At 36.0% G+C, this 15141-nt stretch overlaps 1 protein-coding gene across 1 annotated transcript in view; it reads right to left on the bottom strand.

The window, feature by feature from the left end:
• CCDC60 (coiled-coil domain containing 60) overlaps positions 1 to 15141 on the bottom strand; it is a 63838-nt gene that overhangs the window by 20937 nt on the left and 27760 nt on the right. Inside the window, exons 3-4 of the mRNA XM_033001456.2 lie at positions 13804 to 13910; positions 121 to 300 (exon numbers count right to left, since the gene is read on the bottom strand). Coding sequence (XP_032857347.2) covers positions 121 to 300; positions 13804 to 13910 — 287 coding nt within the window. The remainder of the gene's footprint in view (positions 1 to 120; positions 301 to 13803; positions 13911 to 15141) is intronic.

Consider the following 15141-nt stretch of genomic DNA (forward strand, 5'->3'; position numbering starts at 1 on the left):
TTTCTAGTTCACACAACTAGTAATATTCTGCCTCAATACCAAGTAATGACAGAAACTGGAAATTGGTGCTTTTTAAAACCACTGCCCTCAGACCACCAAAAGCCCTCTGACTTGACTTACGCGTTTATTTCTTCCTCTGACTCCTCTGCATCGGAGTAGTATTTGGGTGGCTGGAACTCAGTTCTCAATCTCATGCCCTGAGCCTGCTGGGCTGCTTTCAGTGTGTTCTTCCTCTCCAGTGATTCTTGGTGAAGTATATGAAAGTATTCTCCACCTTGCTTCACAGAATTGATGTGACGCCTGACAAAAATCATCACAAGTTGGTCAGTGTACTAAAGACACACTATCAAATTGATTAATTACTCTGTTGCCCACCAACTTAATATTTAACAGAGATTTCACATTCTTCAAGAGTTCAACATTAGTATTTCCTTCTGCAGTGTGATAACGAAGGACAACAACTTCCCATTATGAACTGGGACATCTTTCCCTTATCTCTTTCAGCACTGCATGGGTTAACTATCAGGTGTCTTGACCGAAGCATCACTTTGTCCACTACTTGATTTAAAAACTCCCTGCCTAATTCTAATTTATAGCAGCCAGTTCACCACTGGGCTCCTCACTGTCTTAAACTCAGTTGTCACAGCCTGACAAGCACTGCCCTTAAGCTACCTATTAGCTGCTAAATTCCACTTGCTGTCAGAAAGCTGCATTGTTAGTAACAGGGAAGATGCCAGTGAAGCCTGTGAGTGAGCTGAAGACAACAGGCAGGGTATTACTGCAAGAGAAGAAAATAAAGAAGAAACCGTAATGCACTCCCTGTAGGATGACAGCCAGCAAAGGTAAAAAAAAAAAAAAAAAAAAAAAAAAAAAAATAGAAAGAGTGAGCCAGGGCAGTGAAAGCAATATGGCACACAATTATTATACAGCCTTTGATTAAAATGTTAGCAAGAATGTAGCAGCTGATCCAAGTCGGACTAGCATACTATCCAGGCATGGAACACATCCCTTTAAGTTAATGTATTGCTGACTTTTGAATCAAGTGTCATCAGGCTGTATTGATTCTTTCAAACACAATCTAGGCTTGAAAGCTGAGCCTCATTTGTTTTACTGACAAGTAATAACTCCCTTTTTTTACCAGACCTGTATTAAAGCACCTGAAGGTCATACAGGGTGCAAATTTCAGGCACTGAATTCCCAAGTTCTCAAGGGGAACAGTTTACTCCTTATTTGCTGCCCTTGATGAAAAAACACTTGCACAATTTAATGGTTTTGTTGACACGATTTTTTTAAGTCCACCAACTATAAATAAATACAAGCCTGAAGACATTTCCTGTTCAGGTAGATAACCTAGCTGCTAGATATTTCTATACTAACTTTGGAAAAAGAAGTAAAAAAGATAAGAAAATAAGTTGTCCCTGATAAGAAATGCTGCATGCTTTAGAAAAACATAAGGTTTTCATTGTCGTGTCAGACTGGCTTAATGTTTTTCTTAAGAGCCTAGTATTTTGCATAAGAGACTTCTCTTGGAATCCTAGAAAATATCTGATGGCCTCAAATTCTTGCTTTATGGCCTTTTCCAGTATTTTTCTCTCTTTCTGTCAACTATTAAGATATTTGTATGTAAAAATATCTTCTTCCCTTCACAATGCTTTTTCTATATTTCTGCATGCACTAATTTAAGTATTCCTTCCTAAACATCGAAACCCCTGCTGAAGCTGTGTATTATAACACCACAAATAGTGAACAATGAGGTTATTACATGAATCAAAGACAAGTGGTAGAGAAAGATAATTATAAACTAGAAAGTTCTTTTACATTACCAGCCATAACCAGCATTACTGGAGAAAGACAAATAAAAAGCAAGTACAATCAGTACTATTTCTTAAGGTTAATCTAATATAGAAGGCTTTAATATGTGTATACCAAAATCAGTGATCACTCTCATATACTCATAGAAATAGGAAATGTCCCGCACACTTGTCAATGAACATTTTTAGTCTATGACTTCCTTGAAGTCCCAGGTATTACAAAAAGTAGCTCTACAGTCTCCAAGTACAGAAAAATAAATAAAGTAGAATTAAGAGAAATGCAGTATATAAAAAAGCTGTAATAACTACCAGATTTAAACATAAAATTCCTCTCATAATTCCACAGAATAATTTCTGTAATATTTATGAATGACCCTAAAGGTTCATGAACTTTTGTTAGGAAAACAGTAAAATAAATCCAAACTGAAAATACAGAGGTGATCAACGTACTCTTCTACACTTTAGATTTACCGTATATTGCTGGAATAGGACATCAAATATTTCTCCATTTAAATTCTGGCATCACAATACACTGTTTATACAATAACATAATAAATTTAGCTGGGCTGTCTATTTGACAAGTAGGTGAGAATCATTCATTAAAATGCAAATGTAATAGAGATGAAATTTGGAATACATTTATTAAAGTAATTGAACTTCAGTCAACTGTAGACACAACACAGATTTTCAACTGCTGTTCATACAAAAGGATTAGTCTTATTTTTCTATGTTAATATCTTTACCAGCATGAAAATTATAATAGTTTCCTGAGCAGAAATAATGTACCATAGAATACTTCAAGTTTTCTCTACAGGAATATATTATTACAGATAAGGGTCAGTGACATGTGCAAAGGAGTGACCCAGTAGTGTACTACACATACAGAAGCGAGTATTTTTAGTGCTTGGTGTAATGATGTACTTATTAAATTACTCTTTAAATCCTTTAGGAACTGAAGGTCATCAGTTAGTTGTAATACAAGGCCATTAAGGTATTGGGGAATTGAACTTTTACTGCTAAGATTTGAGATTCTTGGTGCCTGCATTTGAGTAAGAAATGACTCTCAAAAATAAAAGGAAATCATAAATTTGTCTTAATTATAATATAGGTTCTAGAAAAACATTAAGAAACTATGGTAATAATGCCAGAAACCTTTGCATCTGGATAAAGACAAGCTAGGTATTTACCAGGTTTTTCTACCTTCTGCTTAGATATACCTTATTTAAATACATTGAGTCATCTTCACTAAATTCAAAGGAATCATGCTGAGGATGTATTTGTCCCAGAAGATCAAATTTTACAGTTAACAACCTCACATCTACTTTGTACATAATTCAGTGGGAGATGGTTTACTAAAAGAATGACATGCACTGCTGAACACATGATGTCAAATCCTTGCTCAGAGAAGCTGGTATATCTCCAGCCTGAACAGAATTGCTAGAAAGATGGGCGGAAGGCTGCGTAAGTATGTGGCTATCCCTCTATCAAGTAATTGTATTCAATGTGGTGAGTGGTGTTACCAGGGTGCTTCAGTCTCATTACCTCTTTCTGCTAATCTCCCTCTCTCCCATTCCCCGTGGTGCAAAGTAGCACCCGTCTATTTATATCAGCTTGATTCTCTCTAAGATTGAACATTATATTATGAAGATGGTGAACAAAACTGTGCGCTGTAAAATAACTATGTATCTATCAAACAATTTAACTACATACATATTTCTCTGATCATGGAAATTATTAGCCACTTTCATAAAATGACTTATTCAAATTTCTTATCTTAATGAATACAGTCTTTAAATCAATAAAGCTAATGACATCATCTCTTGCTCCAGATTCTGTACAGAAAGAATTTAACCTTTCCAGAAGCTTATAACCAATTGCAAATATAAATGAAACCAGCGTGGCATTGTTCTGAAAGCCACTGAGAGCACAGGCTTTCTAAATGCCATTTCCTATATTTTCATAATAGCATTTCAATCTGCATCTGCAACAAGTCCTTACTAGACCAGTAAAAGCTCCTCCTTGGGCACAAGGCCAGACCCTGCTAAAGAGTATCAGCTGGGCTCGGCCTAACTTGTTGCACTAGTGACAAACTGAATATGTGCTAAGGCTTCCCAGGTGAAAAACTAGTGTAATTTTATGCACACTGCCACTTAAAAGCATTTGGAGCAAAAGTTTTCTATAGCAGAAAAAAAGAATACAAACAACAGTCCACTTCTGTATACAACAGAAAGCACACGAAACTTTGAAACTACAGTAAATACAGTTAAACTGTATTCTGAACATTACAGACTAAAACCATGGATTAAAATCCAGTATAATTCTTCTAAATGAACACTTAGCATTAGTTGCAGCCATCCCATCATGAGCTGTGAACCAATCAAAAATCTCAAATGTGGCTGATGTGTATTTCGACCCTGAAGAATTCAAAGAAATACTCACTGAAGGAAGCGGTGAGAGCAGCCAGTTTGCTGTTTGGATTAAACTTGAAATCTATGCCCTCACCTAGTTTTAGGGGGCACTGTGATACTAGAGGGTCGGACTTTTTGAATGTATAATAAAATGGAAGTTCTGACAACCTGAAGTTATTATAGAGCCTATGCTAATCTCTGCAGGAGTGCGAGCATTAACACCTGCATTCTCATCAGATTTCAATTGATTAAATGTTACTGTCCTTGCTGCTGTTTCAGTTGGAACAGGACACTTTTTTTCATCACTCCACTCCCTCAAAACACTATGCTGTGTGTATATGTGTTAACACACATCAGACTCCATTTGAGCTGTTGCTGGATTCTAATAGCCACAGTAATTCTTACAGGTCCCTTAACTTTCTGAAAAGGTGCTGTAGTGCCTATCTAATAATTGTAAAACAGTGGGAAATGGCAAGATAAAAGAAAATCCATATGCATACAACGCTTTTCTTATTTACAAAGCACACATAGAACAACAGGAGAGCAAACTCTGCATTTCTCATAAATTGTCAACAGTGATACCGATTTGTACCAGGAGGGAATCTGTTCCATTCTCTTATCAGTAAATACTCTAGCTGCTGACTATTTCACTCAGTTCTTTAGTGCTTTACATTCAGCATTGTAATCTATGCTAGTGTGTTCCAAATGTATTTACACTGAGATTGCTTCACAGCTTTCCCAAGGGATTGTAAATGAGAATTAGTACATTGTTCACTCCAGATATACTCAGTGAGTTATTACAGGGTGCATAGACTACCCACCTTCTGAAATTACCAAAAGCCATGGAGTTAAATTTACATGGTGGTGAGCCTGAGCTAGCAAGTCCTACTATTGAGTTCTGCATTTGGGTCGTATCCTGAAAGCTTAGCATTTGAACAAGAAAAAGCTTGCAATTATTCACAAATAATACGTAGATACTAATGTAAATTAGTTATGAGTTCTGGTTTGGTAGTGTTTACGGCTAAGTTAGAGATGCAAACATATCGACATGAGGCAATGGAGAATCAGGAACACACTGGTTACTACTCCTATTTAATGGTTGAGTAATTACACAGTAAGAACTAAATGGGTAAATACTCACACATCTAGTCTTCTTAAATTCGGTAAAGACCAGATGATAATGACATTAAAATCTATTAAATGTAGTTACTAACACACAGAAACTCAGACATATGTGATCATTTACCATACTGAACCATTAACCATTCTGGCAAGGAACTAAAGTAGCACCATATCAACATCTGTCTTGAATAGTTGAAGATAAACAAACAATCTGGAATACCCACATTATTTCAGATGTAGATTCCCATTTTATTCTCCTGCAGATGAGTATAACATTCTCTACTCAAATGTCTCTATTTAAAAACCAAAACCAGGATCTGCATAATGGGAAAGATGCATATTATCACATGAAAATCTGACCATGAAATAAGTCAAGGAACAAGTGAAGTTAAAATAAGACATGAGTAAATTTGTGGCATGTTCACAGAAGGTCATGCAGCATGAAATAAGGATCTTCAATAATCAGAACAACACCCCACACTTTTATAATAGACGTCACCAGGTGAAAGTATTGATGCATTGCTGCATATTTAAAGATGTCTCAGAGTGGTTTTCAATTAACTATGAAGGCATTAAAATATAGAAGATGCTGCTTCCATTGTGAAATAAGGCAGCAACTCTACTTTAAAAAAGAGGATTGATTCTCCAACATTGAGAAGCATAAACATATTTGTCTAACTGGAGGTACAAAAAGCAACATACCAAAACACTGGCTTATTTTTAGTTGGAAATATGTTCTTCTCAACCTAGAAAGAACAGAGGGCAGCAATTTCTCTTTTGAGAAGTCCCAGAACACAAGAACGTGCACATGCACCCACCCCTCCACTTGTGCCATGCTGTAAATCCCATTTCTGTTGATCTTCATATAAAAATTTTCTTAGGGGTTAGGCAAATATAGGTTTCCAGCTCTTGATGTCTCTGGAGAAGTACATAAACAAAGGTGAGTGGAGGAAGTACTTTGAGAGCAGCACAGAGAAGACAGATTTGTACTGATAAAGGGCAGAAAAATAAATCTGTGAGATTTCAAGGCTTTGCTTTCAATTCTTCTCTAAAAAGCTGTGAGAAAACTATTACTAAAACTTCAGGAGAAAAAAATCATCTGGAGATTTCTGGGCTTTCCCTTTTTTTTCTGTAAGAATATACAATAATAACTTTATGTTCATATTACCAATAAAAACTCAATACTTAAGTGGAATGTCACTGAGGTCCCTGATGCTCTACCAGGAAATATTGCTGGTTCAGGATTTTCATGTGAAAGTAGAAACCACTCCTCAAAATTTAGTGTCTTGTCTTAGCACACAAATGTATTTACAGAACAATGAAATTTTACTACTAAATAATGGAAAACCCATTTCAAATGTTAGCATTGTTCAAATATTCAGTGACAATGTGTCATTTTGTATCATAATACATGAGATTAGATTGTTGTGTTTAGATAGATAGTAAAATCTGATAAGCAATGAGCTATTTCCACTTACAAAATTTCAAACATAAATAATCGTATTTTTGCACAAAAGGAAAAGAGATTGAGACTCAAACAAACAGCCTGGAAAGGCAGAGATGTTGATGGCAATAGCAGTCTTTCCAGTGACTGATGATAGAGGTAATGATTCATATATCCGTACACTTAAATGGTTGTCTTTGCCCATGACTGCTGTCTAATTAATGTGAGCCATCACTCATGTAAAAGAAAGTTTTTGCTTCTGGAAAAAAAAAAACCATGCTGGAAACTGCCAGCAGCGACAGGGCTAGAAACATGCCAATTAGAGTGATTTCTGCCAAGCAGCAAAAGGGCACAAAACACTGGTTTCCAAGCAACTGACATTATGAAGTATTAAATACATTGGAAATTAATATTGGCAGATAAACATTTCACCTTCTCAGTACTGCCTCAGTCTCTTCTTTGCTTCTTAACTCTGCATTGCCTCTCCTCCCTGCTTTTACAGACTCTACTGTATCTTCCAGCAAACCATATGAATTAAGGAATGCCAACTTTCCACAATGTCTATACACTAACAACTTTTTTGTTACCTGCGTACATTAGAAGGGGATCATATTGATTCACTGGTAAGGACAGACCAGGTCATAACTAAAACTCCAAAACCACCACACTTCTTGCCATTTAAAATATTCCAGTAGTAGCTGCCATTTCAAACAAAAAATTTAAAAGGTTTTGTATTAAAGTCAGCTACACAGCCACTAGTAGGAAAAGTAGTAGGAGAAACTGCTCTTCTGGTAACAGTCTAACTGTTGTTGCAGGCATAAAGAATGCATTAGGAGAGGTTGGGCTTTCTGCATGCAGAGTGACTTTGAGAGATCTGCCTTCAGGAAACTTGAACCATTTTAAAGAGCCATCCAGTTTCTAATTTAAAACATAAAAAGCAGCCAGTTGAATACTGTTAAACTGCCAGCAGTTTGACATTTAGTTTTATTTAACTAACACAGCACAGTGAGACAGATGCAATGAGAGCCATTTTCTTCAAACTATGGGAAATACAACACAGAGATTTAACATGCACTTTTTGCAAGTAAATGCTTGACTGGCTCATGGAATGGCATGGACACTTCCCTTCTGAGCATGTAGCTCAAAGCTGTGGATTCCCAGATGTCATTGGCTGAGGATGACTACAACTTGTCATTTTTACACAGGCACCTATGCTTAGAGGACTGTCACTGCACAGTTTCCAGTTTCTATCACCCTTCCTACCTCCTTTTCACACACAAACAAGTATTTTCTGCTAGCCTCATTTGAAGCAATATGCTTATTTTCAAGCATTATTTTTGTGGCGATGATTAACAGGAGTATTTCCAGTAGACTTGCATGGTCCTGGTGGACAGAGTTACTCTACATAAGTGATTTATGGCAACCTGCTTTTTATTATGGATTAACAACTACAGGATTCCAATGCTTTGGTAATCTCTTTCGCTGTGTAACCGTTCCTACATCTTTCTACAATTTGTTAGTTATAAAGACTTCTGCTTTCTTGGTTCTCATACAACACATCCTCATGAGAGTCTGGATTACTTAACATTATTTCTGGATCCTGTTTACAGATGTGATTGGTACAAAGCAGGAAGAAAGGATCTCCGTCAGAGCTGAATGTCATTTCAAAGGGTCTGTGCTTCCTGAGTTTGGTTAGGTTTAGTAAGAGTAGTAATAGAAATGAAAACGTAATTCTTAGCTAAAAGCTAAACATATTTGAATGCCTAAGGACAAAGGTGGTGTCTTTTCTGCCATACTGCATTCCACCCACCCACTGATCCCAACATTGGGAAGTACTTAGTCAAGTAAGTCAGAGCTACTTTGTGTCTACACGGGCAATCTCCAATGGAAGTAAGATGTATTGATCTACAAAAGAAGATGAATGATCATTATCTACAGATTTCCCAAATGGTTTTTCATTTTATGCTGCACAAAGATAAGCAAATTCCTTTCTACATTTTAATGCTGTGTTTAGGTAAAATGGTATCTGAGAGCTGACAGGTATCTCCCTAAAGTGACTGGGTACAACTTATCAGTAGGGAAAAGCTGATACAACTTTCTACTTGGGAGTAGTGACTGATAGTTTTGAAAGATGAGTAGTTTGAGCAACCTCTGCGTTCTGTCATCCTCTTTTATATCATGATGAGGACTCAAGGAAGTATAAGAGAATATTACTGAAAGGAGGCATGAGGTCATAATTATAAGGTTTATCTTCAGTTTAATTACACTTTTAATGTGCAAGGCAGAATATTAAAGCTTTATGAATGCAGCTAAGTCTGTTCCAGTAATGACTCTTCAAACATTTTTGAGATAATTTAAAAATTCATACTGCTGTGCTAGGTCATTGTGATCATTAAAAAACTTCCTCACAGTTTGTTCCATTATACTCTTTCATACAAACAGGCAGCAAGATCACAGGCACTACTTCCTGTGAATATGTATCAATTAATGTCCAATTAAGACAACTGCTGCGTGTTCCTTTTCAATCAGGAGGAGGAAAAGCAGCAAAAAACAAATCCACAAAAGGTCATTTGAATTCACCGACTCCCTGTAGTAAGTATTAGCATGCTGCTCTGCTAGCCTGACTGCTTTAAATGAAACTAAAAGTTGCTGCTCTGGAGAAGAAAAATCCAGTTTTCTTCTTTCTTTCTTGCATTTTCCACTCTGCTTCTTTCCTCTAAAATAACTCCTTTTCCACAGTCTGGAATTGTTACTAAGAAGTATTGCTGACATGTCCTGTGATCCAAACCAGCAGTGTAGTCATTCTCACTTTATCTTTTCCTGCAACTTTGTAACTCAATATTTTGTTTAAAAGTCTGTGGGTTTGATTTCTTTGCTCTTCTTGCTATTCTTTTTTCTGTGTGCAGATTTAGTCAAAGTAATATTGTGGAAACATTCAAGATGAATGGCTGGTACATTTTCTTTGTTAAAAGGTCATACAATGACACTCAAAGGATTTCCAGATTTATGCAACACAATAAAAAATTAAAAATCCGTTAATATATACTTTTGATTTCCAGATATAAAGTCTGTTGGATGTTTTTCTGCATACTGGGATATTTGGTTACTGTACATTTAGTAAAGCATTAGAGAAAGTGAATTCCTATTTCAAAACTCTGTTTGACTTTTCTCAAGCAAATTTCTTCATGGTCATTATAGCTCATTATCATATTTCACTTCTTAAATAATATAAAATATGTGGGATTCATGATTTAATTGCCACAGTAAATACAATAAATCATTTTAGGTGTGTTACAGGATCCCTACTGGGATTACAATATAAAGAATGTGTGGTATTACACAATATGACAGGCAAACTTCATTTGAGCATATATTCATACAACAGTGCTTTCTAGAAACTAGTGTTAAAGTGAGCATTGCCTACACAAGAGCAAAAAGACACATTTCTCCTGAGTGTACTAAGCAGCCTTGACTACGCCCTGACCATGTTAAATTTCTGATCTTCAAAAAACAAATGTATGTAAACATAGAATTTACTGTAAATGTAAAAAGTAAATATACATTTATTCGTGCAATAGCACAAGATTAAGTATTCCCTTTCTTCATCTTCCATCTGTTTCCATTGCCATGGAAAACTTGTGGTGAGAAATGTTTCCACCCAGACATTTAAAATCACATGAAGTTAGTTTCGAATGCAACTGTGAATTAAATTTAGGGGACTAGAAGATGGCAGAGTTGGAGATGCTTTAACAGGTAGGTATTGTCTTACTTATCAGCACTTCCAACTCTGCTTGGGATATTAAAGAGGAGTTGGGTTCTTTGCATCTTTCGCACCGGCCGTAGGAAGGATTCTGCAAACCAAATTAAATATTTAACAACAATTGCACATCATTGCTATCCTCTGCGTGTGTGGTGCAGGTACAACTGATCAGGACATAACAGGCAATTCTGCTGTATGTACATAAAGGAATATAATCTTGTTTGTCCCTTTAGGTGTATTGGCTTTTGGAGGTGAGAAGGGATGAAAGACTAAAATCTGGGGTTTTAATCACTCAGAGAAAATACAGAGCATCACAACACATTAGGATCACATCTATTCACATCATTAAAAATCTACATTTAACATAATTTTGCAGATTGCATTACCATTAAAAATTCAGTGGAAGGCAAATCTGCATTTATTATAATGTACAGGAAACAGAAATGTCTTCAGTTGAAAGTAGGCTAGACTAAACACTTCATTTGTGATAGCAAACAACTGCTCTCACCCAGAGTAATGGGCTGGATCTCTTAAGAAGTCTTTCCCTGGAGCTTCTAATTTAGTAGGCCAATTTTGAAAATAAAAATAAGTCAGAGGAACAGAGGCATTACTGATGACTAGAAGAATAAGTAAGGCATTTACGTACCTGAGACATCCAAGCTCCAATTGTAGATGTTCCAGTGATAATTAATCTTACATCCCCAATTTGACTTTCATAATTTACTTATAAGAGTAATAATATTTATCTACCTAATATAGCAGTGCTGCAGAGATTAATTAGAGGATGCTTGCATGTACTGGAGTGCTAGGATTGTAAGATTTATCATACTAACATCCCTAGAAGCATAAGATATAAGACAATTAAAAATTTTAAAAATAATTTGAATGAGGATGGTAAGAAAAAAATATACCCTATATGTAGAAGAAAAAGATATATTTTTTTTGCTTTTAGTAACAAAAACTATTCTCATTTATACTCTGACATCCATATCAATTCAAAAGCTTTATATTTCTGCCGTGAGTTTAGTTCAGATAGGTTGCTTAAAATTTACAATTTATTTCACAGAATTGTAGAGGGGTCAAATGATTTGCATGAAGGTATGTAAAAAGTTCGCTGCCTAGCCAAGAGTTAGGATTAGTACCTTGACACTTCATTTGTTCAAACTGTAAATTGTAATGAATCTCCAGCTTGCTTCATCCAAATGGCTACAAATCAATTTGCTAAGGTTTTAAAAGTCAGGCCTTTTAGTACCAATTGTGATGGTAATATTCATCCTACAGAACACTTGCAACTATTGTTTGTTCTACTAATTTGCAAATAAAGAATGTAAAGCAACCAAAAGTAAGCTCCAAGCACCTGCAACTCGTATATCAAGAAGTAAACTGATCTTTGGCAGGTTATCATCAAAAGAACTTTAACTTGACCTCAGGGAGACAATCCCACTGAAATTTAGCAATGAACAATGAATGCAGGCAGTCAAACATAACTAACAGTGCATTTACAGCAAAACCAAGTCATGCTTTACTAAAATGGCTTATCCAACCTTCAAAGTACACAGCATTTATTTCGTTTGTGGTTTACTACTATTTTCACCTGAGTTTATCAAGTGAAAAGTCACTAAAAGTGAACTAACAAAGTGAATAATAAAAGTAATTGGGGACAGAGAAGGATAAAAGGGAGGAATGTGAAATTTAATGTTAACATGAGTAGCTAGTATAAAATTTAGAAATTGCTCTGATGTAAAAATTTGGGAATATTAAAAACCACTACATTATTGTGAAATGTAAAGTTCCAATTCCTCTACAGTTCTCTCCAATTCTCTACATGTAGAGAAGCTACTTTTCTCTAACTTCCTTCAGTTTTATGCAGTTGCGGTCTCAGACAGACAATGGAAGAGCTTAATTTGTCTTCGATATATTACGCTAATGCAATATCACGTGTTCTCTTGACTGCTATATTTGCTTAGATTTAAAGTACTATTAAGTTTTTATATACATGTCTGTCTTATTGCTGCTTGCTTTAATTCAATTATTTTTATCAAGTGAACACTCTTCAAAGACTTAAAGTCTAGGAACCTTATAAACACTTGTGTAATCTGTACCCTGCTGGGACTGGCAATGGTAATTTGTCAGTTTTATTTGCAGCAGGCTGTAACTAAACCTTGCCAAACATAAATCATCTTTTTGTACTGCTGTTTCAGTTGCAAATGAATCACATTTCTTAACTTAACACTCATATAAAGAAAGCTAGAAGGTTCCAGGAAAATTTAGAAAACCCTAGAGTCACCTACTGCAAGGCTTATTATGCTGTTTAGCAACTGTTTAAGATAATAGTGAGCAAACAGAGTGAATGGTCTCCGTAGGCAAGTTTGGAGTGCAATCAGAATGTGTGATTGCAACAGAAAAGCACACTGAAGCCTCAATCTTGTCAACTTAAGCACCACCTGCAGTGACAATGGTGAAACATGGGTGACAACACAGACTAAGTACATTTAGGAGTATGAGTGTTTAAATGGGAGAGTACTCTTTGCTAAAGACTATTCCCAATAGGCCACCCTGGTTTTTTTTTTTTGTTTTGTTTTGTTTTTTTTTTTATGTTTTGTTTTTTTTCAAATGAGACAATAAGAAATGTCCTGCTAGGACAGAAACTTACTGTGTCTAGTGGCGATAGAAGATATTTTCTAGGAAAAGCATGCACACCCAGATACTTTCTGTAGTCAGTACCATAAAATAATGGTTGCTGTCCAAACTCAGATGACTAAAATGTATACAGGATCCCATATCCATGTCTTATTATAACAGCTCACTACCCATCAAAACATGGAGCACAAAAATCTATTCCATATCAGCATCTTCCTGAGATGCAAGTTGGTGTATCCCAAATGAGTCCATGCAGGTATTTCTATAACAGCAGTAGATATTTTCATTGTAATTTTCCATCACATAATGGACATTGCTCATTTTTGACTACTTTATTACCAAATCTTGGTACAGCACTGTGTCATGCAAACAGGTAACAATATAAAGAACACTAAAACCATATAGTATTGATATAAACAGAGTTATTAATCATTCCTCAGACAGCACTGACAACATTTTGAGCATACACAAAGCCTGTAAAGGAAGAACTGTAAAACACCTTTTCTAAGTTGTTAGTACAGTTGATTATTTCACTTATAATCCAACTGCTGTCACTGCAGAACCAAAGATTCCTTTAGCCTTGACTGGCCCATTTCTGTGTGCTCTGGATTCCCTTACCTTGTGTGAGCTAGAGCTTTACTAAGAGTCCTCAGCTCCTTTCCTGTTTCTCTAAATGGGTAGAGCCTCTTCACTGGTTCCAGTGGATCAGACTGGAAGTGATCAAACTGAAAATAAATATTATGTTATTAAGAAGAGTTTAGCATAAAGAAGGTATGTGCAGTCTCAGGGTTCAGTTTTAACTACCAAATATTTCCAGAGATGGTCATCATCTGGGACAGCACTATCATTTCACAAGCATGTAAACAAGTTTTGTATGACATTGCTGTGCGTGCCCATGTGTACATGTGTTCCAACAGCTTTTAACTCATTAGCTGACTTCAAGTTTGGCAGAGATCTTACAGGCAGTTAAGCACCCATGAACTGAATTAAACTTTGAGACAGGAAGAAAAGATTGTTCAATGGCCTAGACGTAAGGAATGACTGCGATGAGTGCTTATACATTAGCAAACTACAAAAAGCATGCATGGGGGAGAAATCTTTTAGAAGTCCCAACCCAGAAACAATTTCAGACTCAAAACAAGGAGGTTGACATTTGTAAAGAACAAAACAATACAGAAAGCTCTGCAGACATAGCTGGTTTTGGAGCATAGAACATAATGGTTTTATTATTTTTTCGCTTTTACTTTTTAAGAGTATACAAACCAGGTCAACAATTTTACATAAGGGAATTAAAATCACCTACTTAGTACATTTTTCAAAATGCCTGCAACATTTTTATATTCTGAGCAACTATGGAACTGAAATACACGGGAGATGAAAGCTTACATTTGTTGTTGAACTAGACCTGGCTTAGAAGTACCCTTGGGGTTTCCAGAGAACAGCCACATCAATTTCATAGAATTCTGATTGCATGCTGTGCACATGCAGTGGTTTTGTATGCTTTAGGTAATAAAATATGCAGCTGAGGCAGTGTTCAATGTGCAAAAAGTGCATGGCTAGATTGCTATCCATTGGGAGGTATAATGCTAGTGTGCAGAGACTGAGGTGCAGCCTAAGGTATTTCTCCAGGCAGTTCTGTACATTTCATAAGTGTCCTAAGGTGTCCAGAAAAATAAATTCCCAGTAAAGGAAATAAAGCTGATCCTATATTATTCACCTGGCCAAGTAAGCAACAGGATATTGCAGATCTCAGTTGGATCTGTAGAGAAAAACGCTCACCTCCTCAAGAGAGGTTGCAACTCTTATTTCAAATCTTTATGCACATCTGAGTGTATTGATTTTGATTGCGGAAACAATTGGTGCTCTGTATGGACAACAACTTCTATGATAAGGTTGAGCTGCATACTTTACCTTTTCTTTGTGTTTTGTTTTTTTTTTTTTTAACTTTGAGAACAT

Source organism: Tyto alba, unplaced genomic scaffold (assembly GCF_018691265.1).
Source record: "Tyto alba isolate M040663 unplaced genomic scaffold, T.alba_DEE_v4.0 Super-Scaffold_44, whole genome shotgun sequence".
NCBI classification, from domain to species: domain Eukaryota; kingdom Metazoa; phylum Chordata; class Aves; order Strigiformes; family Tytonidae; genus Tyto; species Tyto alba.